Below are 26,197 nucleotides of genomic sequence, written 5' to 3'. Positions count from 1 at the left end.
TATGTTAACATAATTAATTTTTTTTTAAATTAGCAAGTCATGGAAAACATTAAATCTCCTGAAAAATAGCTGTTCTTTGCCAAAGGTTTTGCAAAATGTAAAATGTCACATAAAATGTATCACTGTGGGCCCTGGCCAGGTGGTTCAGTTGGTTGGGCATCGTTCTATATACCAAAAGGTTGAGGGTGCTATCCTTTGGGTGGGTATGGGAGGCAACCAACTGATACTTCTCTCTCATATTAATGTTTCTCTCTCTCTCTTTCTATTTCTCTCTCCCTCTTCCCCCTTTCCTTTCCCCACCCTCACTCTTTAAAATCACAAACATATCATCATGTGGAAATTTTTTTTAATGTATCACTGTGTCCTCCAGGAATACAAAGAAGGAAGAGTAGGCACTTTTCAAAATGTGCTCTGATATTTAAGTTTAAGTTCAAATATTATTATTTATTCAAGCCCTTTAATAATTACCTAGGTTGTGACTCTTCGCTTCTCTGTTGAGCCACTCCACAACCTCTAACAGAGAAGATGGTTGGGAATAAAGCAATTTAGTCTTTTTTTCCTGTTTTATACTACGAGCTCTAAAAAGTCTGCAGAAAAAACTTGAAATCTAAGAAAGTTCTAAATCTCATTTTATTAAACCCTTTCTAGATTATTTTCATTGTCACATAGTACTTTAAGCATTACCTAAGATCAATTTTACTAGTATTTTAAAATATCTATTTCATTTTGCCAGTTGATAGTTCAGACTTTTATTGGCCTGCAGACATTTTTAAAATCTGCACTTCTAAAAGCTCATTACTCCATGATATGTATTTGCTCAGTTTTCACAGTAGGTGCATTTTTACAATTTGAACACTAATGAAAACAACAAGTTGGTATTTCCAATTTGATCTCTTGGATCAAAGTATGTCCAGATGATAAGAATGCTTCGACGGTCACTCCTTTCCTCATTGTCATATGCAAAATGGTCAAGTACAACTAAACAGGCCAAAATAGACATGTCAGCTGGTTTTCCTGTTGACCAGTGAAGCTCAAAGCACACAAAGCTTTCCTCTCCAGAATTTCAAATAGCTCAGGCAGAACTGCTCTTACCTGAAGAAACACTCTCTTTGGTTTTGGACTGGCAGGATTGGAGCTGTATGGGAAAAAAGTTCCACTGCACACAAGGAAGAATGTAATTGTACATACCAACGTTAAAGTTAGCATGGTTTTTTTCGTGCTTTTGGCAAGGTAGATGAAGTTAATCTAAAACACAAAACACAAAAATAGAAACATTACCATTGGCAGAAGGGTGGCTTTAATTGACTTTATTTTCTAACAGGTATTAAGAGGATGAAGAAAATTAGCAAGTGTCAACAGCCAGTAAACACAGTACTAATTATAAGAGATTTCCATCACAAGTTGGAACCTAGATAAATGAGAAATGCCCACATCTGCCATGATGGTGTCTTTTTGACAGGTGGCCAAACAGCAATAGGGAAAAAAGAAACTGAAACAGTGTCTTTGCTCAGTTGGCAAAGAAACTGGGGGATGTAGATCCATCACCAAACCATGACCTTCTTTCCTATTCTGCCAATGAGCTGTTAACACTGCACAGCAGACTATTTAACTCCCAAAATCATGACATCAGGCTTCTATTAAAGAAACAGAGGTAAGCTTTTAAGCATAAGATGGCCTGTTTCAATAAAACTCAAATTTCACTCATAATGTTTTTTTATACTGTGCCAAGATTTTGGATTCATCTAATCTAGCAGTTAGATGTACTTTCAAGACTTTGCCTGAGTTCCTGCATATGAGGAAAAATGGCAATACAAAGTAGTACTGTCCCTCCCCTTCAATGCTGAGTTCACCAAAGCCAACACAATTAAAACAACAAATCTGAACTTGTGCAGGAAAAGCGTCTCAGTCTCAAGGCAGGCAACCAGAAAATCCTAAATATGTTTATTAATTATAATGAAATCACTAAATTAAAAGTTGTAGGGGGCATGCACAGGTAAAATCCTTCAGGGGTTCTGAAGGAGCCACTTTGACAAACCATGAAATCACTGAATTAAAAACCCCATTCTACATTTTCTTACCATATCAAACCCACAAACTATATAGCTACTCACTATTTCTTTTACCTAAGAATTTCTCATTATATTACCCTAGATGCTGTAGCTCAGTGGATTGAGTGCTGGCCTGCAAATCAAAGGGTCGCTGGTTTGATTCCCAGACACATCCCTAGGTTTCGGGCCAGGTCCCCAGTTTGGGGCATGAGAAAGGCGACCAATCAATGTTTCTCTTGCACATCGATGTTTCTCCACCTCTCTTTCTCCCTCCCTTCCCCTCACTAAAAAAATAAATGAAATCTTTAAAAAAATTTCTCATTATAAGCAACAGTTTCATACATACCCTCACAAAAAGATTTTATTACGTGGTGTTACGTGTATTTGTTGATTTCTTTTTGCTGCCTTCAAGGATTGAAAACAAACTCAAGTGGGATTCATTGTACAGTCATGTCCCACTTAACAGTGGGGTTACATTCTAAGAGATGTGTCATTAGGCGATTCCATCATTGTGCAAACTGGTCAAATATTTATAAAAAAATAAAGAAGAAAATGAAAAAAAATTTTTTCTTACAAAATAAGAGGAGAGAATCATCGTACAACCAGCCAAAATGGAAGCCAGCACAACATCAGGTGGAATTTCCGAACCACTCCTCCCAAGGATAGGGGTAAACATCTCAAATACTGCCCAGATGAGGTACAATGAATAAAGGTAAGGGATAAACATCCCCAGAAGATAAAAGGCAATAAATTTTCCTCGGGCACCTAGGAAAAAGAGAAAGAAAACACAAATCTCTAAAATTTTACAACGAGATACAGATTTTTATAGTACTGGCGTACCTTGGCACCTAACAAATTAGGTTAGATGTGACTCTTGCCCTTTTGGTACATGTTATCTTGTGAGATAGAACACTCAGAGGGGCTAAAGTACAAAGAAGAACCAAACAAAGTACATAAATAATATATTAGCATGTGTTCATAAACATGAAAATGAGATAGGGTATATATACTGTATAAGAGAAAAATCTGCATAATCTGAAAAAATTTTTTAAAAAACAATTTAGACAGCCTTCCTTAAAAAGATTTTTAAAAAATAGCCCCTGGAAGTCTTATCTTATGTATTTTAAGGTCTTTTCCCATATATATCAAAACCAAAAATACCCTACCATGCTGCTTGAAGTCCTTGTCCACACAAAGTTTTGTGAGCAATGGAAATGCCACCCAGACAGCACTAATAAATGCTGAGCAAAGTCCTTGATAAGTGAGAGCTATAAGAGAACCACAGTGCACAAACAGTGCGATGTCAAAAAACAATTCTCCCAGATACTGGTCACTGGCATTCTGAAATAAAGAAAAAATACACAAGTAGTCTCATTCATGGGCCATTCATGATATTCTGTTGTAATATAATTTTTATTGCTCTAAGGAGTTACACATCATTTTAAATAGGGTCTATCTTTTAGACAAAGCCACGTCCTGTCATAAAGTAGTTTCAAACTGTTGCACAGGGGAGGGGAATTTAACAAGATAGGGTAGAAACATCACTATTTGTATATAATCTGTGCTTTCCCTCCACCAGGCTAGGCTGTAAGTAAACTTTGGAAATGTTATAAAATAAAAAAAGAAATTCTAAGCAGCAGAAAGAAGGAGCTCCTACCCTTTGCGACAGCATGGATGGAACTAGACAGCATTACGTTAAGTGAAATAAGCCAGGTGGTGACAGACAAATACCATATGATCTCACCTTTAACAGGAACCTAATCAACAAAACAAACAAACAAGCAAAATATAACCAAAGACAATGAAATTGAGAACAGGCTGACAGTGGCCAGAGGGAAGAGGGGAGGGAATTTCCAGGGAAAAGGGGAAGGGTTTGCAGGAACAAGTATAAAGGATACATGGATAATAATAAGAGGGTGTAGAAAAGGGAGGAGGTGGAGAGGGCTGGGGGGGTGGGCTGGGGTTAAAGGTAGAAAACTGTACTTGAACAATTAAAATTAAAAAATTAAAATTAAAATTGAAAATTAGAAAAAAGGAGTCTCAAAAAAAGTCACCTCTGTGAGGTTGCCTGTTTACACAACTTCCAAAGAATTTCAGGCAAACTAGAGATATGACCTGTGAAGGACAGCACAGTCAACCCTCCGTATCTGCAGGCACTGCATTGAGTGGATTCAACCAACCACAGATACAAAAAATAGTGTTTAATATTACTTTGTTGTGAACTGAACATGCACTGATTTTTTTCCCTTGTCATTATTTCCTAAACAATACAGTAGAGCAACTATTTACACAGCATTTGTATTGTCCTAGACATCATAAATAATGTAGAGATGATTTAAAGTATAGAAGAGAATGTGCTTAGGTTATGTGAAATACTATGCCATTATCTGAGGATTTGGGAGTCCAAGGGGGTCCAGAGGACACTCCCCGGAGGATACTGAGGGATGAAGGTATAAACTGCACCAGTGCCACCTACAGCACACCTGGAAAACTACAGCATCTTTAAAGAAAATGGCCACCTGCAATTTTGCTAGATTCTTTTTTTAATTAGCTAACAATCTTTTTTTTTAATTTTTTTAAAATATATTTTATTGATTATGCTATTACAGTTGTCCCATTTCCCTTCACTCCCCTCCACTCTGTTCACCCCCTCCCACCCACATTCCCCCCTTAGTTCATGTCCATGTGTCATAAGTTCTTGAGCTTCTACATTTCCCATACTATTCTTACCCTCCCCCTGTCTATTTCCACCTGCCATCTATGTTACTTATTCTCTGTACCTTTTCCCCCTCTCTCCTCCTCCCACTCCCCTGTTGCTAACCCTCCACGTGGTCTCCATTTCTGTGGTTCTGTTCCTGTTCTAGTTGTTTGCTTAGTTTGTTTTTGTTTTAGGTGTGGTTGTTAATAATTATGAGTTTGCTGTCATTTTACTGTTCATATTTTTATCTTTTTTTAGATAAATCCTTTTAACATTTCATGTAATAAAAGCTTAGTGATGATGAACTCCTTTAACTTGACCTTATCTAAGAAGCACTGTATCTGCCCTTCCATTCTAAATGAAAGCTTTGCTGGATAGAGCAATCTTGGATGTAGGTCCTTGCCTTTCATGATTTGGAATACTTCTTGCCAGCCCCTTCTTGCCTGCAAGGTCTCTTTTGAGAAATCAGCTGATAGTCTGATGGGAACTCCTTTGTAGGAGACTGTCTCATTATTTCTTGCTGCTTCTAGGATTCTCTCCTTCATTTTGATCTTGGCTAATGTAATTATGATGTGTTGTGGTGTGTTCCTCCTTGAGTCCAAGTTCTTTGGGACTCTCTGAGCTTCCTGGACTTCCTGGAAGTCTATTTCCTTCACCACATTGGGGAAGTTCACCTTTATTATTTGTTCAAATAGCTTTTCCACTTGTTGCTCTTCCTCTTCTCCTTCTGGTACCCCTATAATTCAGATGTTGGAGTGTTTAAAGATGTCCTGGAGGTTCCTAAGCCTCTCCTCATTTTTTTGAATTCTTGTTTCTTCATTCTTTTCTGATTGCATGTTTCTTTCTTCCTCCTGGTCCACTCCATTGATTTGAGTCCCAGTTTCCTTCCCATCACTATTGGTTCTCTGTCCATTTTCCTTTATTTCACTTAGCGTAGCCTTCATTTTTTCATCTAATTTGCGACCAAATTCAACCAATTCCCTGAGCATCCTGATTACCAGTGTTTTGAACTGGGCATCTGATAGGTTGGCTTTCTCTTTGTTGGTTAGTTGTACTTGTTCTTGAGCTTTGATCTGTTCTTTTGTTTGGCCATTTTTTTTTTTTTTTTGGTCTTGATGCGACTGTTACACAGCGAGGGGAGGAGTTTTAGGTGTTTGCCTGAACAGGGCAACCCAGTCTCTGGTTGTGACGCTGTATGTGGGGGCGGGGTCCAAGAGGAAACAATGGCACTTGCTCTGCTCTCAGACGGTTTTCAGTCACAGCCCCCTCACTTCCCCTCTCAAAGCAAACTGGGCCCTTCTGGTGCTGATTTCTCGGGGGGTGTGTGTGTGGGGTGTGTGTGTGTGTGTGTGTGTGTGTGTGTGTGTGTGTGTGTGTGTTCTAGGACCCTGTGGTTCTCTCCAAGGAACTCTCCTGTGAGGCTGGGAGTTTATCCTGGGAACCTCAACCCCCACAGGTGTTTTCAACTGATGTTTTTAGGCTTTATTTCCCTAAGCTGGAACCCTGGGTTGCACGGTCTGTCTCACTCCTCAGTTTCTCCTGGTTTATCTGCGCACGAAAGTGGGGCTGCCCGGTCTGCCAGCCATGCCTAACCCCTCCACAATCTGCCACCTCACTGGGTCTGCCCGCTGCTGCCTTGTGGGCCAGGGTCTGCCAGCCACCACTTTTTTTGCTGCAACCCCTCTCCGCCTGGCCACCTGACTCTGCTCCTCCTACAGGTCTGGATGAACGTGTCTACTTTAACTCCTTGGTTGTTGTACTTCCATACAGTTCAGTTTCCTGTCAGTACTGATTGTTTTTCATTCTAAATTGTTGTTGTCCTTATTTTGGTTGTGTGAGGAGGCACAGTGTGTCTGTCTACACCTCCATCTTGGCCGGAAGTCCTATTTTGCTGGATTCTTGTCTTTTCTATTTCTGTCTGGCAATTTTCAATTGCTGTGCTGCACAAATTTTTAAAACATGCAATACTGACTATTTAGTCAGAGGCAGTGACCTCTTTTCCCTTAGACTGTCAAATAAAAAAATGACAACAGCCTACACAACAATAGGTATCTGGTGTGAATGACTCAATTATACCTATTTTTTGTCAGATTTGCAAAAAGTATATTTTGGGTGTGCTGCAGAATTTTAGTAATTAGCTTATGTGTGCCATGAGATGAAAGAGGTCGAAAATCACTGTTGTAGTGCAACTCTGTCCTTGTCCTGAATTCCTGGTGCTCTCACTTTATAAACTTTGATCAATATTTTTTGAGCTCTGAAGTCTGAGCATTCCTATGCAGCAGCTTGAGTTCTTCAGAAGAAAGCTGCCATATGAACTTAAGATATTTTAATATCTGCACTAGTGGGTCTATTAATATAAACATGAAAGAGTTTCAGTGAAGAAATACCAAAATGGAATAGATACACTTAAGTTTTTCTCTTCTATACCTTCTCACCTCTGTGTATAGCCTGGGGCGTGTTTGTTTTAAGACACCCCACTTCAAAAGCTCAGAAGAGTTTCAGTCATACATTTTCAAAACAAGTCCAAGTTCATTTGACAACCTCCCTACTCCTTGGACAATGAAAGATAGGCTATCACTCTATTTCACTTAAGTACTCAGATGTCCAGCAGAGTGGTGAGCAGGAGGCACAGTTTTTAAGAGAAAAATAATTCTTAGGACTCAATTTGAAGCTGAATGTCATGCAGATACTAAAACAAAGATCTCAGCAATGAAATCTTTAATAACTGTAATAACTGAAAATGTTTTATATTAAGTTCCCAAATTGTACCTGAAGATCACACAAACACCCCTCAAATCATTTTCCTCCTTCCCACCTCTTGATCTTTTCCACCTCTGGCCATTCCAATGCATTCTATACACTATTATTGTGGTTTTCTTACTAAATCACCAATTGTCTCACTCACTATCCTGCTTAGAAAATTTTAATGGCGGCCTCATTGATTTTTAGGGCCATGCTCCAACTTCACCCTGAACAGTTATTGTGTTATCAACCTTGTATTCACCAGACTGAACTGTTTATTGATTGTGACCCAAATACACCTTGTACATTCCCATCTTTGACTTCCCATCAACCTGTTCACTACCTGGTGCACTTCTACTCATGCTTCAAATACCCAGTTTGAACGTCACCACCTCCTTCGTGAAGCCTTCCTGACTCTCACAAACAAAAATTCATCTCTTCTGGCCCGGTATTCCTACAGCACTGTGAATATGTCACTCTATTTCACTTCACCCCAATAGACTATAATCACTGTGTCTTCCCCATTTTCCCAAATAAAACTGTAAGCTCCTCAGAGAAAGATGGCCACATCCTTATGAATCTGTACCAGCAGGCCTTAGCATGGTACCAGGCCAACCTGGTACTGAAAGCATGTTTGTGATATGAAAATGAAACATATTACTCTTTTAATTGTGCTTTCAACCCAAAGCTTTATGATTGGATGACTGAAATTAGTCAAAGTAAATGCTGATGTGTACTATGTAGTTAAGCCTACCATGGTTGCATGTGTACTGAACTAAGAATTCCTGTCTCCACCTCTCCTCCCAACCCCCTGCTCCATATCAACAACAGTCAGCCCTACTCTGGTTATATACTGTTGTATTAAGAATAAGCATGTGAAATTGAGCCCCATGGTATAATTCTTTTGGAAGCTTTAGCCACTAAGATACAAACATTACCTCAACCATAAATGGATGGCTAACCTCAAAAAACCTTCTCCAAAAGGGCCTGCTAACATGGAAAGTTTCCTTAGACTATATCCCAACACTAACTAAAACTGAGACCAAAGTTCAGGTCCCAAAGATATCTTTGCAGAAGGACACTGGATTTTAGTCTTCCATGCCTCCTTTCTAATCCCTAGCAGGGCATACTGAAAAAAGAGGTGTATACTGCCTATCTTTAAAATAATGGAGCTAAGAAAGATTCTTCCCTTTAACTCAGGAAAATCAGAAACCATGGCTCGCTGTCTCACAGTAATTCATTTTTAGTCCTATTATTTCAACACTAATTCCAATTTTATTCTTACCAAATTAATGTAAATAGTTAAAACCATAACAATATGGCAATAATACCTAAATCAGCATAAATAATTTTGGAACTTTAGTCTCTTCCCTCCTTTTTCCTTAGTAATGTGTCTTTCATCCCCATACCACATATGTATGCTGTCAGACTCTACAGCAACCAGATAAAGGATTAAAAAAGTGAAGGAAACTGAAGAGAAAACTTTTAAGTGCAGCTTTAGGTGCAATATTCTTTCAGGCAGCAAATACTTACTGTGTGTTAGTGCTATGCATCAGACACTGCCTAAGCATAAGGATAATGAACAAAGCAGTCTCTGCCCTCATGGAGCCTACAGTCCAATGGAGAACAGAGCTATTCAAACATAAATTATTAGGTGAGCTCAGGGAGGGCTGACAGATTCAAGAGCATGGTTACAAAAACTGCAGCAGATTCAGACAAGGCCACAAGGCTGTGCTAACAAGCTTTCCTATTGTGGTGATGCTGCACAGCCATTCTATAAAAGTGCAGCACATACAATTGCAGTAGTAGGCTATGCCATCTAGGTTTGTGTAAGTACACTGGATGATGTCTGCACAATGATGAAATCGCCTAATGACACATCTCTTAGAATGTAACCCCACTGTTAAGTGGCACATGACTCTACAATGAATCCCACTTGAGTTTGTTTTCAATCCTTGAAGAAAACATAAAGAAATCAACAAATACGCCTAACACTTACCACATAATAAAATCTTTTTGCGAGAGTATGTATGAATATTATTTTGGCTGTAGCAGCAGTTCCATAAAGACAAACGGAGACATAGAAGTGGTTATACCATGAGAGAGACTGTCCAATCAGAGAGATGAACACTGCTATAATGAGAACTGTGACAAGGCTAGTGAACCAGCTTATCAGAGTGATGCCAAGTCCACAGAAGAAGTCCTTCATGTAGTTAGCTGCTAATAGAGAGAAAACACAACATAGAGACCACCATCTTTATTAAACAATTTCATAACCAATTAGTAGAGTTAAGGGGACAAACATTAAAACAGGAAATTTACCACTGTAACTGAAAAAGTATTGAAGTGCCCCAGGGATAAGGTTTGTTAAATACTGGAATACGTAAGGTATCAATGAATAATATTCAAGTAACATTTACTGAGAGTCTCTGGACTCAAGGACTAAAGACTCAAAGAGCTAAGTCTTCCAGGAGTAGTCCAGATATATTCTTGACTGGGAAAGTGCATAGTCTTAATCTTCATCACCTTTGGGATGTTTTGTGTATCAAAATATCAGCAAGAATGGAAAACAAACTACCACATATAATCTTGCAAAAAGAAGCTATCCCAGGAAAAGAAGGAGCACAGGAAAAGGACTGCTGTTAAAGGATTATTTAAATTAGCTACTGAATATTTTATCTAGTAACAGCACATACCAGCTTAGACTATAAAACATTTCAAGCAAAAGGGGAACAATTTCACTAGGAGTTAATTTATCAGAACAGTGTGCTATTTGTCTGTAGTATAGACAAGATGTTTTAATGGGGCTTTTCACTAAAAGTTAATCTGTGCAAACCATTTTCTAATAGCTCCTATGTGGTACTTCTATGGAGTACATAAGTATGTAAAATTCCCTGCTTCTCTAAGACTAAAAGTATAATGAGCATATTAATCTGATATTCATTTAGAAATTTCTTACTATATAAGTCAAATATTTTTCTGAGGATTTTTAACTTCTTGGAAAGATATAAACAAATTGACTAAAAATTTTTAGGTAAATTCTATATACCATACCAGTACTACAGTTTTGAGGAAAATACTTACTCTTATGTTTGGGCTGCAACAATTTTTTGCCCAGGTACAAAACAGCAGCCATTACCACCATGGAGTTGATTATAGAGCCAACACGAGAGGGGTAGGCAATGACAAATAGGCCGAGCACATCAAAGAAGACCATGTTCCCATGTCGATACTTAGAAGAAGAAACCAACATATCAGATGTAGCTAGATATTTAAGAACTGCTAAAATGTTGTCACCTATTAGTAAAGAAAAAAAGAAAAGATAAAGTTGAATAAACTATCCAGTGTCTAAATAAAGGAATACCTAAAAAGAGTAAGAACAAGAACAGTTTTCTGTTCTTACTAAATTTTTCAGATAAGCTCCAAACTCCTACTCCATTTCCTCTCCACTTAGAAACTCAGCCAACTGGCCTTCATCTTTCCCATCTATTAGAACTGGTCTCTGCTCAGTTGTACTCTGATAAGAAACTCAATGGCTGTTTCCTAGTGCCTATTCATTTACTCTGTATTTGGGGGTGTGCAAGAGGCAACCAGCTGATAATTCTCTCACACATCTATGTCTCTCTCCCTCTCTCCTTCCCTTCCCCTTTCTCTACAAATAAATAAATAAAATATTTTTTTAAATAAGTTATGAATGAGGAGAGAGATTATTCAGCAAGGATGGGAAAAGTCATTATCAGGCAGAACCTCATACACAGAGGTCTATAATGAATATTTGTTGTATCGATGAATGAATGAATTTGAGCTTTAACATAGGAGCCATAAAAAGTTTTGAATGATTGGCCTTTCTTCCTGTTGCTCATCCCATCCTTGACTTTCTCTTCTTTTCACTTAAGACACCACACTGTCTTTCACTGGCTTCTCTGTCTAAGAATGTTTTCCCAAAAGCTCAGGTTTAGTCCTTTGCCTTAATTTTGCTCTTCCAAAAAGCATTTCCATTCTCTAAACTTTTTGGGGTAGCCTCTATGCCTTTCATTCCTAAACCCATATACCAAGTTTTGCCAAGAGCTCTAAAACTGTACCTATATTTCCATTTGGTTGGTTCACAGCCCCCCTCCATCTTACATGTCTGACAGAGTTCCAGGTCTCCTTCCCCTCCCTGTTGCTGCTCTGGGTGAGGATCACCTTCTCACATCCCGATCACAGGCCATGGCATCATCTTTTTCTAGCCAGCCAGGCTTTCTACTTTGCAATCACCTGTGCTGTCATCTGTCTGATTCATCCCTTCTGTCTAACTTGTCAAGTCTTGTGGAATTTACATTCAAAATGTACCAAATTTTCCATCCCTCCCCTTCCTTTCTATCTTTTGTCAACACCACAGTCTAGGTCTATTCCATACTTAAATTATTGTCTCCTGGCTTAAGTTAGCTGACGTATGGCTCCCCTGACTCTCCACCATCCACTCCAACTAGTGTCACGAGAATAAAAGCATTTAAAGCCATCATTTGCTCACGTACTCAGGCCTTTAATGATCCCTTATTTTTACAGCATCTTCCTGCGGATTTTAAAAGCCCTCTACAATTTTCTCTACCCCTACACTTCTACCTCATTTCCCTCTATTTCTGAAAATACAACTTCCATTAGATTGTAGCCTCACAAACTACTCACCAACAGCGCCCCCCATGCACACAAACACATCCTACCTGTGCTGTGCTCTGGGAACATACTCTCCACTGGGCCAAATCCCACCAACTCTTTAAGGTTCAGCATCAGACTTGCCTCTCCTGATTACTCCACATCTCTCTGGAAAGCACTTTAATTCCCTTGCCCCTGTGTTGTCCTGATACCTGTCCTATAACCCTTTCACCTGCCCTTAGCACCCAACCTTGGATCACTGTAACTTTTCTACACCTGGGCAAGCTGCCTTAATGTGTTGGTGCCACCTCCAATGTATAGCTTCCATTTTGGCTACACTCTCATTGGTCAGCAGTGTTACCATAACCCTGGTCAACTCCCTTTTCAATTACCCACAGTGAATAGTCCTATGCTCTTAACTGCTAAGCTAGACTTCAAGGCTAAACCTGAAGCCCTCATATCTTTAACTCCAAAGCCTCAGCTCATTCACACCATACACTACCTCCCTAATGCTCAAGCCACAAAATATTTATAGGTTTATAGGTCATCCCTAATGTTCCATCTTATCAGATATGAAAAGTCCAAATTAGAATACCAACCTGCTCTCTGAATGGAATCTGTTAGAATTCTGTCCGCTGTGTCATACTTGGTGTGATAAATGTATCCATTCTCAATAAAAGCTAAGTCTATTCCTAAAACATACACAAAAAAAGTCATTTTGCTTTCAAGATCAAACTTGTTTTAGGTCTATTTGTTTAATGTTTTAAATTCCTAAAAGACAAAATGTCAAAGCACTGGCATGGTTGCTTTGTCACATTTATGGATGAAATTCTCTTCCAATTTTCACAGAATCTCTAGCTGGATACGTAATTCAGTACATAATGAGTGAGAAAGTATAGTACTGCACAGGGAGGCATTATAAGTCACACAGCAAGGAGTAGGAAAATCGAGCTTAGGAGGTGATCAAAACTTTGCCATCTATGTACTTGCCAAGCCAAAGCCAGATTTTAAATTCAAATAAGCTGTACAAGTCACCAAGGGTGGTGGCAAAGCAAAATAAAAATGAAGTCAAAGACCCATGAACAATCTGTTACCATCTCTTAAGAATGAACTGCAAAAGTTCTCCTGTTCTCCTGTCATACTGTGGGGCAAGATGACATGTTATAGAAAAGGCAAGCATTTAAACTACAGGTTTTTTTAAAAAGTAAAATACCAGGAACTTAGTTTCAGTGAGTCAGGATACAGCTCTTCCACAGAGAAATTTCTCTCAGAAAAATACTATCTACTGACAAACTTCCAAAATGTAAAACTTGCTATTAAGTAAGCATAGCCCATAATAACAGACAAAATACCTGGAATGTTCCCAAAATCCCTATAGATACGGAAGTCAGTATCTGAAGGAATGATGCCACTCTGAAAAACCTCCTGAGCCACCACAGAAGCAAAAGGGTGTTTAGCTGCTGAAACATAAGCTTGGACCAACCAAGGGTTTTCAGGACCTGAAAGGAAACATGACAACATAAAGTTAATACGGAAATTTGTTTAGCATACTAATTTTTTAAACCTGAAATAGTTACTGTGGTGGTTTGGGAAGAAAGGTCCAGGGTGGTTTTAAATAATTTTTTCTGTACCTATATTTCCAACACTACTCTAGTAAATGTATATGACTTTTATAACGAAAAATAACCCTTCAGAAAATAAAACTATTTTAATTATTAAAAAATAACACTATAAAAAGTTTAAGTTTAAAAATAAAAAAATTACTCAAAAGTTCATCATCCTAAGATAAAATTGTTTTCATGTTTTCAATTTTTAAAAGATTTATGATTATGTGTACTTAGGTATACTCATAGGGTACTATACTCGTACATTGCTCTTTCACTTAACATTATATTAAGTTCATATTCCTATGTTGGCAGGTATTATAATGGTCATTTTAATAACTGTATAACACTGCACATACAATAAAGTTCCTTATTACTACTATTTGTAATTTTTATCATTATTAATAATTCTGCACTAATATCTCCATGCACATATGGCTATGTTTAAATGCAGCAGTTATTTTCTTTAGGATAGTGAGATAAATTGTATTATTGTTCCCAATTATTCACTCCTTTCCCCTCTTCTCCCATTTAACCTGTAATGCCTCCCTGTGGAAGTAGCACATACACTTCCTCACTGGGTTAACTGCAGCTTTGGCCACATGAATTGTACTGGCAAACAGATTATAAATGGGAGAGACATGAACTTCAATGGAGAAGACTTTTGGTACACATCACATGGTCCATGAGACCACATCCATGACTGGGAATCCCAGAATGAACTAACACACATGGAACATAGTAACCATGGAACATAACTGCTGTTATCCAGGAACCAAATGTAACGTGAGCAAGAAATAAGCCTTTGCTATTTATTGTGACCCACTGAGGCTCACATATTGTTTGTTACAACAAAATTCAGCAAAAATTGACTAATGTATACAGATAAAGTAATTATATTTCAGAGAATCTAAGACTACTAACACTTTTATAACTTCATAAACAGATAATCAAACTGCTTTCCTAGAGAAAAAAAATGCCACACAATTGGAGTGGGGGCAAAGAAACACTACAGAACTAGTTACCCAAGTGACACCCACATACTGTAATTTACCAGACACAGATTTTAAAATAATTGATTAATATGTTCAAAAACACATAAGAATTTCACCATACAAGTGTAAACTATTTTAAAAATCAGTCAAATTAAAACTCTAGAACTGAAAATCATAATAACTGATGTTAAAATTTTAATAGATGGTTTAACACAAGGTTAAAACAACAGAAGAATTACAGATCAACAGAATTAAAGCACAGAAAGAAAAAAAGGATGAAAAATATGGAAATAAGTATGAAAGACACATGGGATACAGTAAAAAGGTATATGACTAACTGGAGATAGAACAGGGCAGAAGCCATGTTTAAAGAGATAATGGCCAATAATTTTCCCAAACTCACAGAAAACATTAAGCTGTGAATTCAAAATGCTCTAAAAACTACAAACATAATAAATATACAGAAAAAACACACTTAGTACCAAGATCATTGCTTTTGAAAACCATTATCCATTAAAAAGAATAGGTTCCCTTTGAGACATGCTAGATCCAGGAGTGGGGCTAGAAAAATACAAAATGAGTCAGAACATCTTGTTCTAGAAAGTAAAAAACTGCTTAAAGGAACATGTCAGAGAAATATCAAAAAGTCTAAGACACCAGTTGAAGGGACTGTCTTGGGCTTAAACTGGAAAAATTCATGTATGAAACTCATAGTAACATAACATATAATCTATACAATATAATAAAAATATGTGAAATTCTGAAATAAATACATAAATAAAGGAGAACAGGAAGCATTTCTTCTAGAATTCCAACTATTAACTACAGATGGAATGACAGAGCTGGAAAACTAAGCATCTGGCTATCAACTTCAACTGGTCTACCTGACCATGGAGCATCATCCAGTGAGAAATCACCAGCATGTAACTTTGCAAACCACTTCTGACACATTCGATCAGTCACAGCACCTTCTCCATACACTGCACAAATCACTTTTTTGTGTTTCAGTTACATTTTTATCTTTCTTGAAATAATTTAGCATAGTATGTCAAATGTTGCATATTTTCTTCCATCTTCAATATTAAAATGGCTACACAAAAATGCACTGATTTTAATAAGTTTTTTTTAATGGATGCTGATAGGACAGCTGTCACAATACAATCTAACAAAATTGTTTCAAATCAAATGAACTTTTTGGCCAACCTAATACTAAACAAACCTAGTCAAAGAAAATTCATAGGTCTGGGATTCTGCAGGGAAAAGGTAAAGGATGCTGCCTTTTTCAATATTCTTTGGGTCTCAAATGACTCGTTTCATTATTAATCATATCAATATTCTTCCTCATTATGCTTACTATACATGCTTTACATGTATTATGTTATTCAATCTTCACATCAACCATAGGAGATAGACACTATTAACAAACCCACTTTACAAATAGAAGACACTGAGAGTTCAGCAATTTTCCCTAACATCAGGAGGATGTTAGAGGTAACTGGTATTTAAAGTTTGCATTCTTAAACACTATGCAACACTGCTTTCCCTTTCATCATGGCAAATTATATGGTCATGACGAATTATAAGAATTCATAAACTCTAATATCACTGTTATTTCTTGGCAAACCCCATTCATGTTGTACCAAACAGAGACTAAATACAAAAAGGGGAGACAATTCCTGTAGCTGTACAATAAGTTCTCATAATATGAAATTATTAACAGTATATTTAATGGGCTAGTCATACAAAAGAAATTTCAGGTGACAAAATAGCTAAGCCAATAATCAATAGAGAAAACATAAACAAAGCCCAGAAGTTCACAATAATAACAGCAAAGGACTGCAAAAAGTGTTTTTCACTTATCCAAAGTTCTTCCTAATTGAGATGGTCATTTATTATAGAATTTGCATATATAGAAAAAGAAATGTCTCTTTGTAAAACAAAAAAAAAGTCTTTCACACATCCCCTAAAAAGGCCTGACAATTTGAAAATCAATGACTTGAACACTAAAACTAAATGAATTTCTGAAAACTACAGGAAAAGTAAAAATATATTATGAAACTTATTTTACTTCTTGTCCTAATTCTGAAATGAGCTGCATGATATCACCCAATACAATGGGGAAAGAACAGCCTCTTCAAAAAAAAGGTGTTGGGAAAACTGCACAGTAACAGGCAAAAGAATAAAAACTAGACCACTATTTTATAGCATACACAAAAATTAACTCAAAATGGATCAAAGACTTAAAGACTTAAACATAAGACTTGAAACCAGGTAATTCCTAGAAGAAAAAACATAGGCAGTAAACTCCTTAACATTGTTGTTGGCAATAATTTTTGGATTTGACTCAAAAAGCAAAGGCAACAAAAGCAAAAACAAATAAGTAGGAATACATTAAATTAAAAAGCTTCTCCACAGCAAAAGAAGCCATCAGCAAAATAAAAATGCAAACCACTGACTAGGAGAAATTATTTGCAACTCATATATCTGATAAGAAGTTAATATCCAAAATATATAAAGAACGCATACAACTCAAGAGCAAAAAACAAAAACAAAAAAACCCTATGAAAAAATGAGCAGAAAATATGAATAGCCACTTTTTCAAAGACATATAGATGTCCAATGGGTAAATGAAAAAGTGATCAACATCACTAATCATCAGGAAAATGCAAATTACACCCACAAGTTAGAATGGCTACTACCAAAAGGTAAGAAAACAAGTACTGGTGGGGGTATAGAGAAAAGAGAACCCTTGTGTACTGTTGGTGAGAATGTACACATAGACATACACATATTGCTACACTCAGTTTGCTAATATTTTATTTAGGATTTTTGAATCTACATCACTTATCTACCAAAATTATCTACCAAAACTAAATATGCACATCTTATGATTCAGTAATTCCGGGCAGAAATGTGCATATATGTATATGTATACCGAAAGGCATTTACAAGAATGTTCAGATCCAAGATAGTGGTGGAGTAGATGAGAGTTACACTCTCCTCCCAGGTCCAAATTGGAATTACAACTAAATTAAAGACCAACCAACCTGAATAACCAACTAAGGTTAGCTTAATAGAAGTCTTATAACCAAAGATTTACAGAAGAAGCCACGCGGGCTGGTAGGAAGAGCATAGACATGAAAAGGGCTGGCCCTGCACCCATGGGCGGCAGCTGAGAATTCAGAGGAATATTTTAGCTTCAAAGGACCCCCTGAGAAATGTGAGGTCTCAACCCCACACCAAACTCCCCAGTCAGGAGCACCAGAGCCATAAAGAGGAGCCCACATAACATCTGGCTGTGAAAATCAGTGGGGATTCTGTCTTCCATGTAGACAGCAGCCTGCAGGAACACAGGCACCCTCTTAAAAAACTAGCACACAAAATCTCATTTGTGGCCACTCATCCTGGGCTTGGTCAGGGGGAGAACAGAGCAGACTAGAGTGTCTGAAGTAAGACTAGGTTGTGTAGCTCTGGGGAAAGAGGTGAAGGGACAGCAACCAGGGTGCCTGTGCTGAACTCCTCTCCCACACCACAGACACCATCTCTCCTAGGTCAAGCTCTCCACTCCATCTGACATCAGCCTAAAGGCATGCACTGGCCCCACCCTCCCAACTCTCCATTACCTCACCCTGCTGAGTCCACATTCTGCAAGGAGTCAGTTGTCTGGGGCCTTGGTGCAGACTTTCTTGGAGGGCTCCTGAAGATGAACTCATGGATTGCCAGAGACCTAGTTGTGGGCTTAGGCAGGGTCCATTTCCCTGTCCCCTCACCTGACTGGCACTTCCCTCCCACAAATCTCCACTAGTCCCATCCTCCCAACTACCAGTAGCCCTGCCATGCCAAACTTATAACCTGCAAAAGGAGTCACCTGGATGTGGCCAGTTTGAACCCTCGGTACAGCCTCTCTTGGAAGGCTCTCAAGGAGGGCAAGACTGAGTTGTGTGGCTCTAGAGCAAGGGCCATTTTTCCCTCACACACCTTACTGATGCCACCATTCCTATGCAGAGCCCTCCCTTCACATGGCCAAATCTTGGTCTGTTTGGGCCTGATGAACTCTGCTGGGCTTACCCTGAAAACTCGGAGACCCAGCCCCACCACAAAGGTCCGCAGGCACCCGAGAGTGGTGGCTACCTTGGTGTACCCTGAAACTTGCTGAGTGGCCTCAGGCCCAGCAGTGGTGCTTAAGTTTGAATCTGTATTAATCTAGTGATCACCACTCACACCTACCTGCTGACTCACTAAGAACATACCTCATGTGCATGCAATCAGAGGCTCATTCAGTGACTGAGCCTAAAAGGATGCCAGCAAACAGAGCCAGATCTCAGAGTCGCCTTGAGTATTTTGCTGACCTATGCTCAGTGCTAGTGGAAGCCAGCCTTGGTGTACAGCTTGGCCCCTCCCAGGCATAGCTAGGCCCAAAAGAGTTAGCCACAACCTGTACACTGCTTTGTAGCTAACAAACAGGTAGCCCAGGATGAGCCATGGGCAGTGTCTGACATTGCCATGCACCAAAGTTCCTCCCAAGAGGCCCCAGAAATAATAGACCCAGTGGCAGGATTAAAACCACATTAGAGCATGACCCAATTAGCTCCACATGTGGCACACACAAGAAGAGATCTCAGCAGACAGCAGATCCTGCTAGGGCAAATCTGGCTTTGTGGAATGAGCCCCCTCACAGCAGCATATACATGGTGGTCACAGCCAACCCTCATAGTTAGCCAGTCTGAGTAGACTCCTCAGGTCTACCTCAATCACAGACAGGCCAACAGAAATCAAGAATCAACTACAACAGAAGGGTTCACATAACCCACACAAGGGATATTCCTAGAGCCCTTAGCTCAGGTGATCAGAGTGACTGCGTTACTATGATCCATAAGACACCTGGCTACATCAGGGCACCATATCAAAACTAGAAGACATAGAAGATCCACCTAATAACACAGAAATAGTTACAGAGAGGCAGCCAAAGTGGGGAGACCAAGAAATATGTCCCAAATGAAAGAAGAATCCCCAGAAAAAATACTAAATGAAATGAAGATAAGCAATCTACCAGATACAGAGTTCAAAATAACAGTTATAAGGATGCTCAAAGGACTTGGGGGAAGAATGGATGAACTCGGTGAGAACTTAAAGAGATAGAGAACATAAAAAAGAATATAGAAACCATAAAAATGACCAGTTAAAAATAAAGAATACAGTATGTGAAATAAAGAATACACTAGAAGGAATCAACAACTGGTCAGATGAAACAGAGGATCAAATCAGTGATTTGGAAGAAAAGTAGCAGAAAACACCCAATTAGGGCAACAAAAAGAAAAAAAAAATTAATGAGAATAGTCTAAGGGATCTCTGAAACATCAAGCATAACAACATCTGCATTATACGAGTACCAGAAAGAGAAGAGATAGAGAAAGGGATTGAGAACCAATTTGAAGAAATAGATGCCTCAATGGGGTAAAAAAAAGAACAACCCACACAAGTCCAGGAAGCATAGATGGTCTCAAACAAGTTGACCCAAAGAGGCCCACACCAAGATACATCATAATTAAAATGGCAAAACTTAAAGACAGAATCTTAAAAGCATCAAGAGAAATAATTACCTACAAGGGAGCTCCCATAAAATTGTCAGCTGATTTCTCAACAGAAACATTTCAGGTCAGAGGAATTGGCATGAAAAAAATCAAAATGATTAAAAGTAAGGACCTATAAACAAGACTACTTTACCTATCAAGGGCAACATTTAAAATGGAAAGAGAAATAAGGAGCTTTCCAGACCCCCCCAAAAAACACAAACAAACTTTAGTTCATTAGCACAATATTGGTACTATAAGAAATTTTCAATAATGGGACTTATTTAAGAAGGAAAAAAAGAAACAGTTATAAAGAACAATGGCAATAAATACATACCTATCAATAATCACTTTAACTATAAATGGATTAAATGTTCCAATCAAAAGACATAGGGTAGCTGAATAGATAAGAAAACAAAATCTATATATATGCTGTTCATAACAGACTACAGAGAACCACTTCAGAATGCAAGATACACACACTGAAAGTAAAGGAATGGAAAAGATCATTTGTACAAATGGAAAATTTTTAAAAAGCTGGGGTAGCAATACTTATATCTGCAAAATATATTTTAAAACAAAGGCTATAATTAGACACAAACAAGGACTTTATATAATGATAAATGTATCAATCTAACAAAAAGACTGTAAACCCTTGTAAACATTTATGTACCCAACAGAGGAGCACCTAAATACATAAAGCAAATCTTGATGGACATACAGAGATAGATGGTAATACAACCACAGTAGGGGAATTTAACACCCCACTGATATCAACTGATAGGTCTTCCATACAGAAAATCAATTAAGGAAATAGCAGCCTTAAATGACACACTAGATCGAATGGATTCAATTACTATTTAGAGCATTTCACCCCACAGCAGCAGAACATGCATTCTTTTTAAGTGCACGTGGAACATTTTCTAGGATAGACCACAGGTTAGACCACAAAACAAGTCTCAATAAATTTAAGATTGAAATCATAACAAGTATCTTTTCTGACCACAGTGGTATCAAACTAGAAATCATTTACAAGAAAAAAACTGAAAAACACACAATCACATGAAGGCTAAATAACAAGCTAACAAACAATGAATGAGTTAACAACAAGAACAAGGAAGAAATCAAAATGTACCTTCAGCCCTGGCTGGTGTGGCTCAGTGGATTGAGTGCCAGCCTGTGAACTGAAAGGTTGTCAGTTCGATACCCAGTCAGGGCACATGCCTGGGTTGTGGGCCAGGTCCCCTGCTGGGGTCATGCAAGAGGCAACTGATTGATGTATTTTTTAATGTATGGATGTGTCTCTCCCCTCCCTCTCTCCCCGTCTCTCTAAATATAAATAAACTCTTTTAAAAAGTACCTTCAGACAAATGAAAACAGGAATGCAACAACACAAAACCTATAGGATATTAAAAAAGCAGTCCTAAGAGGACTGCTTTCATAATATTACAGGCCTAACTCAAGAAACAAGAAAAATCTCAAATAAACAATCTAACCTTACACCTAAGGGACTAGAAAAAGAACAACAAACAAAACCCCCAGTAGAAGAAATGGAATAATAGATATCAGAGCCAAAATAAATGAGAGTCTAAAAAAACAATACAAAAGATCAATAAAACCAAAAGCTAGATCTCTGAAAAGATAAACAAGATGGACAAACCTTTAACAAACTCACCAAGAAAAAAGAGAAAGGATCTAAATAAATAAAATCAGACATGAAAGAGAAGTAACAACTGACAACACAGAAATACACAGGATTATAAAAAAACATTACAAACAACTGTATGCCAACAAATTACAAAAATCGGAATGGATTAATTCCTAAAAACATGCAATCTTCCAAAACTGAATAAAAAAAAACAACAGAAAATCTAAACAGACCAATTACTACTAACAAAATTGACACAGTAATTAAAACACTTCCAACAAACAAAAGTCCTGGACCCTGGTGGCTTCACAGATGAATTGTACCAAACATTCAAAGAACTAATACCCATCATTCTCAAAGTATTCCAAAAAATTCAAGAGGTGGGATGACTCCAAAGCTCATTTTGAGGCTAGCATTATCCTAACTCCAAAACCCGATAAAGACACTAGAAAAAAAGAAAATTATAGCCCAATATTCCTAATGAACATAGATGTAAAAATCTTCAACAAAATATTGCCAAACTGAATTTAGCAGATCATGCACTATAATCAAAGGTTTCTATTACTGGGATGCAAAGTTGGTATTGTATCTGTAAATCAATTAATGTGATATACCACATAAACAAAATGAAAAATCAAAATCACATGATGATCACAAAATCATATCAATAGATGTAGCATAAGTATTTTACAAGATCCAGCATCCATTTATGAGATAGACAGAGAGAAAGAGGAAGGAACAGAGGGAGGGGGAGGGAGGGTGGGAAGGAGAGGGAAGGAGGAAGGAAGGAAAAGAAAGAGAAAGAAATTCTCAGCAAAGTGGGAAAAGAGGAAACAAAGCTCAACATACTAAACACTGTGCAGGACAAATCCACAGAGAACATCATACTAAATGGGGAAAAACTAAAAGTGTTTCCCTTAAGATCAAGAACATGACAGGGATGTCCACTTTTACCACTTATTCAAAATAGTACTGGAAATCCTAGCCACAGCAATCAGACAAGAAGAAATAAAAAGCACCCAAATTGGAGAGGAACAAAGTAAAACTCTTGCTATTTGCAGATGACATGATACTACATAGAGAGAAACCTAAAGAATCCACTAAAAAACTACTACAACTGAGAAATAAATTCAGTAAAGTAGCAGGATACAAAATAAATGTTCAGAAATTGGCTGCATGTTTATACACCAACAATCAAGTAGCAGAAAGAGAAAGTGAGAAAACAATCCCATTTACAACTGCATCAACTATAACATACATAGGAATAAATTTAACCAAGGATGTAAAAGACCTGTACTCAAAAATCTGTAAGACACTGAAAAAAGAAACTGAAGAGGATACAAATAAATGGAAGCATATGCTGTGCTTATGAATAGGAAGAATTATTGTCATCAAAATGTCTATACTACCCAAAGCAATCTATAAATTCAACACAATTTCTATCAAAATACCAGTGGCATATTTCACACAACTGAAACAAATAATTCAAAAAAATTTATGGAACCACAAAAAAACCCAAGGAGCCACAGAAATCTTGAAAAAGAAGAACAAAGTTAGAGTACCATCCTATCAAATATCTAACTATATTACAAGATGATAGTAATCAAAACAGCATGGTACTAGCATAAAAACAGATCCATGGAACAGAGAGGCCAGAAAAAAAACCTCTGCATATATGGCCAATTAATATTCAACAAATGAGACAAGAACATACAATGAGGTAAAGACAGTCTACGTGATAAATGGTGTTAGAAAAATTGGACAGGTACAGGAAAAAAATTTAAACTAGACAAGCTTCTTACACCATATACAAGAATAAACTCAAAATGGGTTAAAGACCTAAATGTTAAAACTGGAAACCATCAAACTCCTAGAAGAAAACATAGGCAGTGAAATAGCTGACATTTCTCTTAGGTATACATTTTCTCACACACACACACACACACACACACACACAGGGTCTGGCAGAAGTAAGGCCTGCTTGAGTGTGGTTGGTACAGTAATAATATGGGTGTAATAATTTATAGTTTTAATTTTAACATTTCACCTAAAATGTCATATGGTATATTTGAATGTGGGAGTGTTATGTTACAGAATTACATGCTTATGATTTTGTAATAAAAAGGGGCATTATTTTTGCTGGACCCTAAGCAAGAGAAACAAAAGAAAAATAAATGGGACTACATTAAACTAAAAAGTGTTTGCACAGCAAAGGAAACAATCAACAAAGTGAAAATACAACCTACTGTATAGAAGAAAACAGTCATCCATAATACATTCCATATGGGGTTAATATCCAAAATTTATAAAGAACTCATACAATTCAATGCCAAAAAAAAAAGGCCAAACAATCCAATTTAAAAATGGGCAGAAAACTAAATAGGCACTTTTTCTAAAAGAACATACAAATGACCAATACACATATGAAAAGATGCTCAACATCGCTAATCATCAGATAAATGCACATCAAAACCACACAGAGATATCACCTCATACCTGTCACAATGGCTATCCAATAAATGAACAAACACATTGGCAAGGACATGGAAAAAAGGGAACCCTAGGCAAAGTTAGTGGGAATGCAGATTGGTGCAGTCAGTATTTAAAACAGTATGAAGGTTCCTCAAAAAAATTAAAAATGGAACTGCCTTCTGACACAGTGATTCTACTTCTGGGCATATATAAAAAAAAAACCACACTAATTTGAAGGAACATATGCATATCTATGTTCAATGCAGTGTTATTTATAAAAGCCAAGATAAGAAAGCAACCCCAGTGTCCTCAATAGACCAGTGACAGAAAAGCTGTGATACCAGCACACACACAATGGATACTACTCAGCCATAAAAAAAGAATGAAATATTATCATTTGTGACAGCACAGATGTACCTAGAGGGTATTATGCTAAGTGAAATAAGTGAGACAGAGAGATAAATATATGATTTCACTTATATGTGGAATCCACAGGACAACATAAACAAACAAAATTGAAATAGACTTATAGACACAGAGAACAGACTGGTGGTTGCCAGAGTGGAGAACAGTAGGGAGACTGAGTGAAAAGGTGAAGGTATTAAGAAGTTCTTATCCTAATTACCTCATCAAGAAAGGTGGAAGGCAGATACAGAAATATTTTCACTTTACATTCTTTCTCCTGGCATCATCTAAATCCTCTGATGCTTCCAGTATCTTGTGCTGCCATCTCTCTTAATGCAAAGGGTATGGGCATGTGTGATACTGAGATGAGGTATATCTTGTGTCAAGAATGAAAAGTCAAAGTTTCCTGAAAGTCCAGTAAAAGCAGACCCAACTTAGACAAACAGCATCATTCCTACTGCTCCACTTCATTCTAACTTCGGCTGGTGGAATGAACAACACACAGAACAAAAAAAAAAAAAAAAAAAAGGACGTATTAGTAGGAGACTGAGAGCAGCAAATGCTGTTATGGAAGCCAAGTAATATGAGGCCTGAGAACTGACCACAGAATTTAACAATGTGACTTTTGCAAGAACAAGCTGAAAGCTAACTACAACTAATTAAAAAACAGGAACAAAGTTATTCCACTCTCTTGAGGAATTCTGCAATAGGTGGGAATTGAGAAACGAGCAGTAGCTGGGGGATGAGGGAGGTCAAAAGTGGCTTTCTTTAAGAAGAGAGAAAAAGCATGTTTGTGAGCTGAAGGAAATGATTTCATAGGGAGGAAAAATATTACTAACTGAAAAAGGGAAAAAATGTTTAAGTAACCATTAATGTAACCAGTCCCCTGTACATGGACTGAGGTGTTTTCAATTGTTTTGCTCTTTAATCTATGTGGCTATGTGCAACAATAAATTCCAAGTGGACCACCTGGACATAAGGGTTTAGACCTTTTGTTTTTTTTTAATCCTCACCTGAGAACATTTTTTTTTATTGCTTTTAGAGAGAAAGGGAGCGAGAGAAACATCAATGTGAGAGAGAAACGCTGATCAGCTGCCTCCCCACCTACCTGGACAGGGGGATCACACACGCCCAAACTGGGGACTGAACCTGCAACTCAGGCATGTGCCCCAATCAGGAATCAAAACTGCAACCTTTCAGCAATAGGACAATGCTCCAACCAACTAAGCCACACCAGCTAGGGCAGGGTTTGCACATTTTATAAAGTGGTCCATATTGTCAAGCTGTCCCAAAACTACATCAGTCAACACTTCCAACTGTTTATGAAAATGCCTGTTCTATAATCATCAGCACTGGGCATTACCATTCCACTTACCATGC

At 37.7% G+C, this 26,197-nt stretch overlaps 1 protein-coding gene across 2 annotated transcripts in view; it reads right to left on the bottom strand.

The window, feature by feature from the left end:
• Nucleotides 1–26,197, bottom strand: part of ERMP1 (endoplasmic reticulum metallopeptidase 1) — a 59,556-nt gene that overhangs the window by 18,969 nt on the left and 14,390 nt on the right. Inside the window, exons 5-11 of one of the 2 annotated variants that reach the window (XM_045840544.1) lie at nt 13,476–13,622; nt 12,723–12,815; nt 10,573–10,785; nt 9,488–9,705; nt 3,215–3,389; nt 2,623–2,813; nt 1,093–1,245 (exon numbers count right to left, since the gene is read on the bottom strand). In XM_045840544.1, the coding sequence (XP_045696500.1) occupies nt 1,093–1,245; nt 2,623–2,813; nt 3,215–3,389; nt 9,488–9,705; nt 10,573–10,785; nt 12,723–12,815; nt 13,476–13,622 (1,190 nt within the window). Of the gene's footprint in view, nt 1–1,092; nt 1,246–2,622; nt 2,814–3,214; nt 3,390–9,487; nt 9,709–10,572; nt 10,786–12,722; nt 12,816–13,475; nt 13,623–26,197 lie in introns of both variants that reach the window. The other variant, XM_045840543.1, reaches the window with a different exon arrangement.

This window comes from Phyllostomus hastatus, unplaced genomic scaffold (assembly GCF_019186645.2).
Source record: "Phyllostomus hastatus isolate PE091 unplaced genomic scaffold, TTU_PhHast_1.1 phas_contig_34, whole genome shotgun sequence".
Lineage (NCBI taxonomy): Eukaryota > Metazoa > Chordata > Mammalia > Chiroptera > Phyllostomidae > Phyllostomus > Phyllostomus hastatus.
Note: the sequence above shows the minus strand (reverse complement) of the source record. Positions and strands in the feature narration are given on the sequence as shown.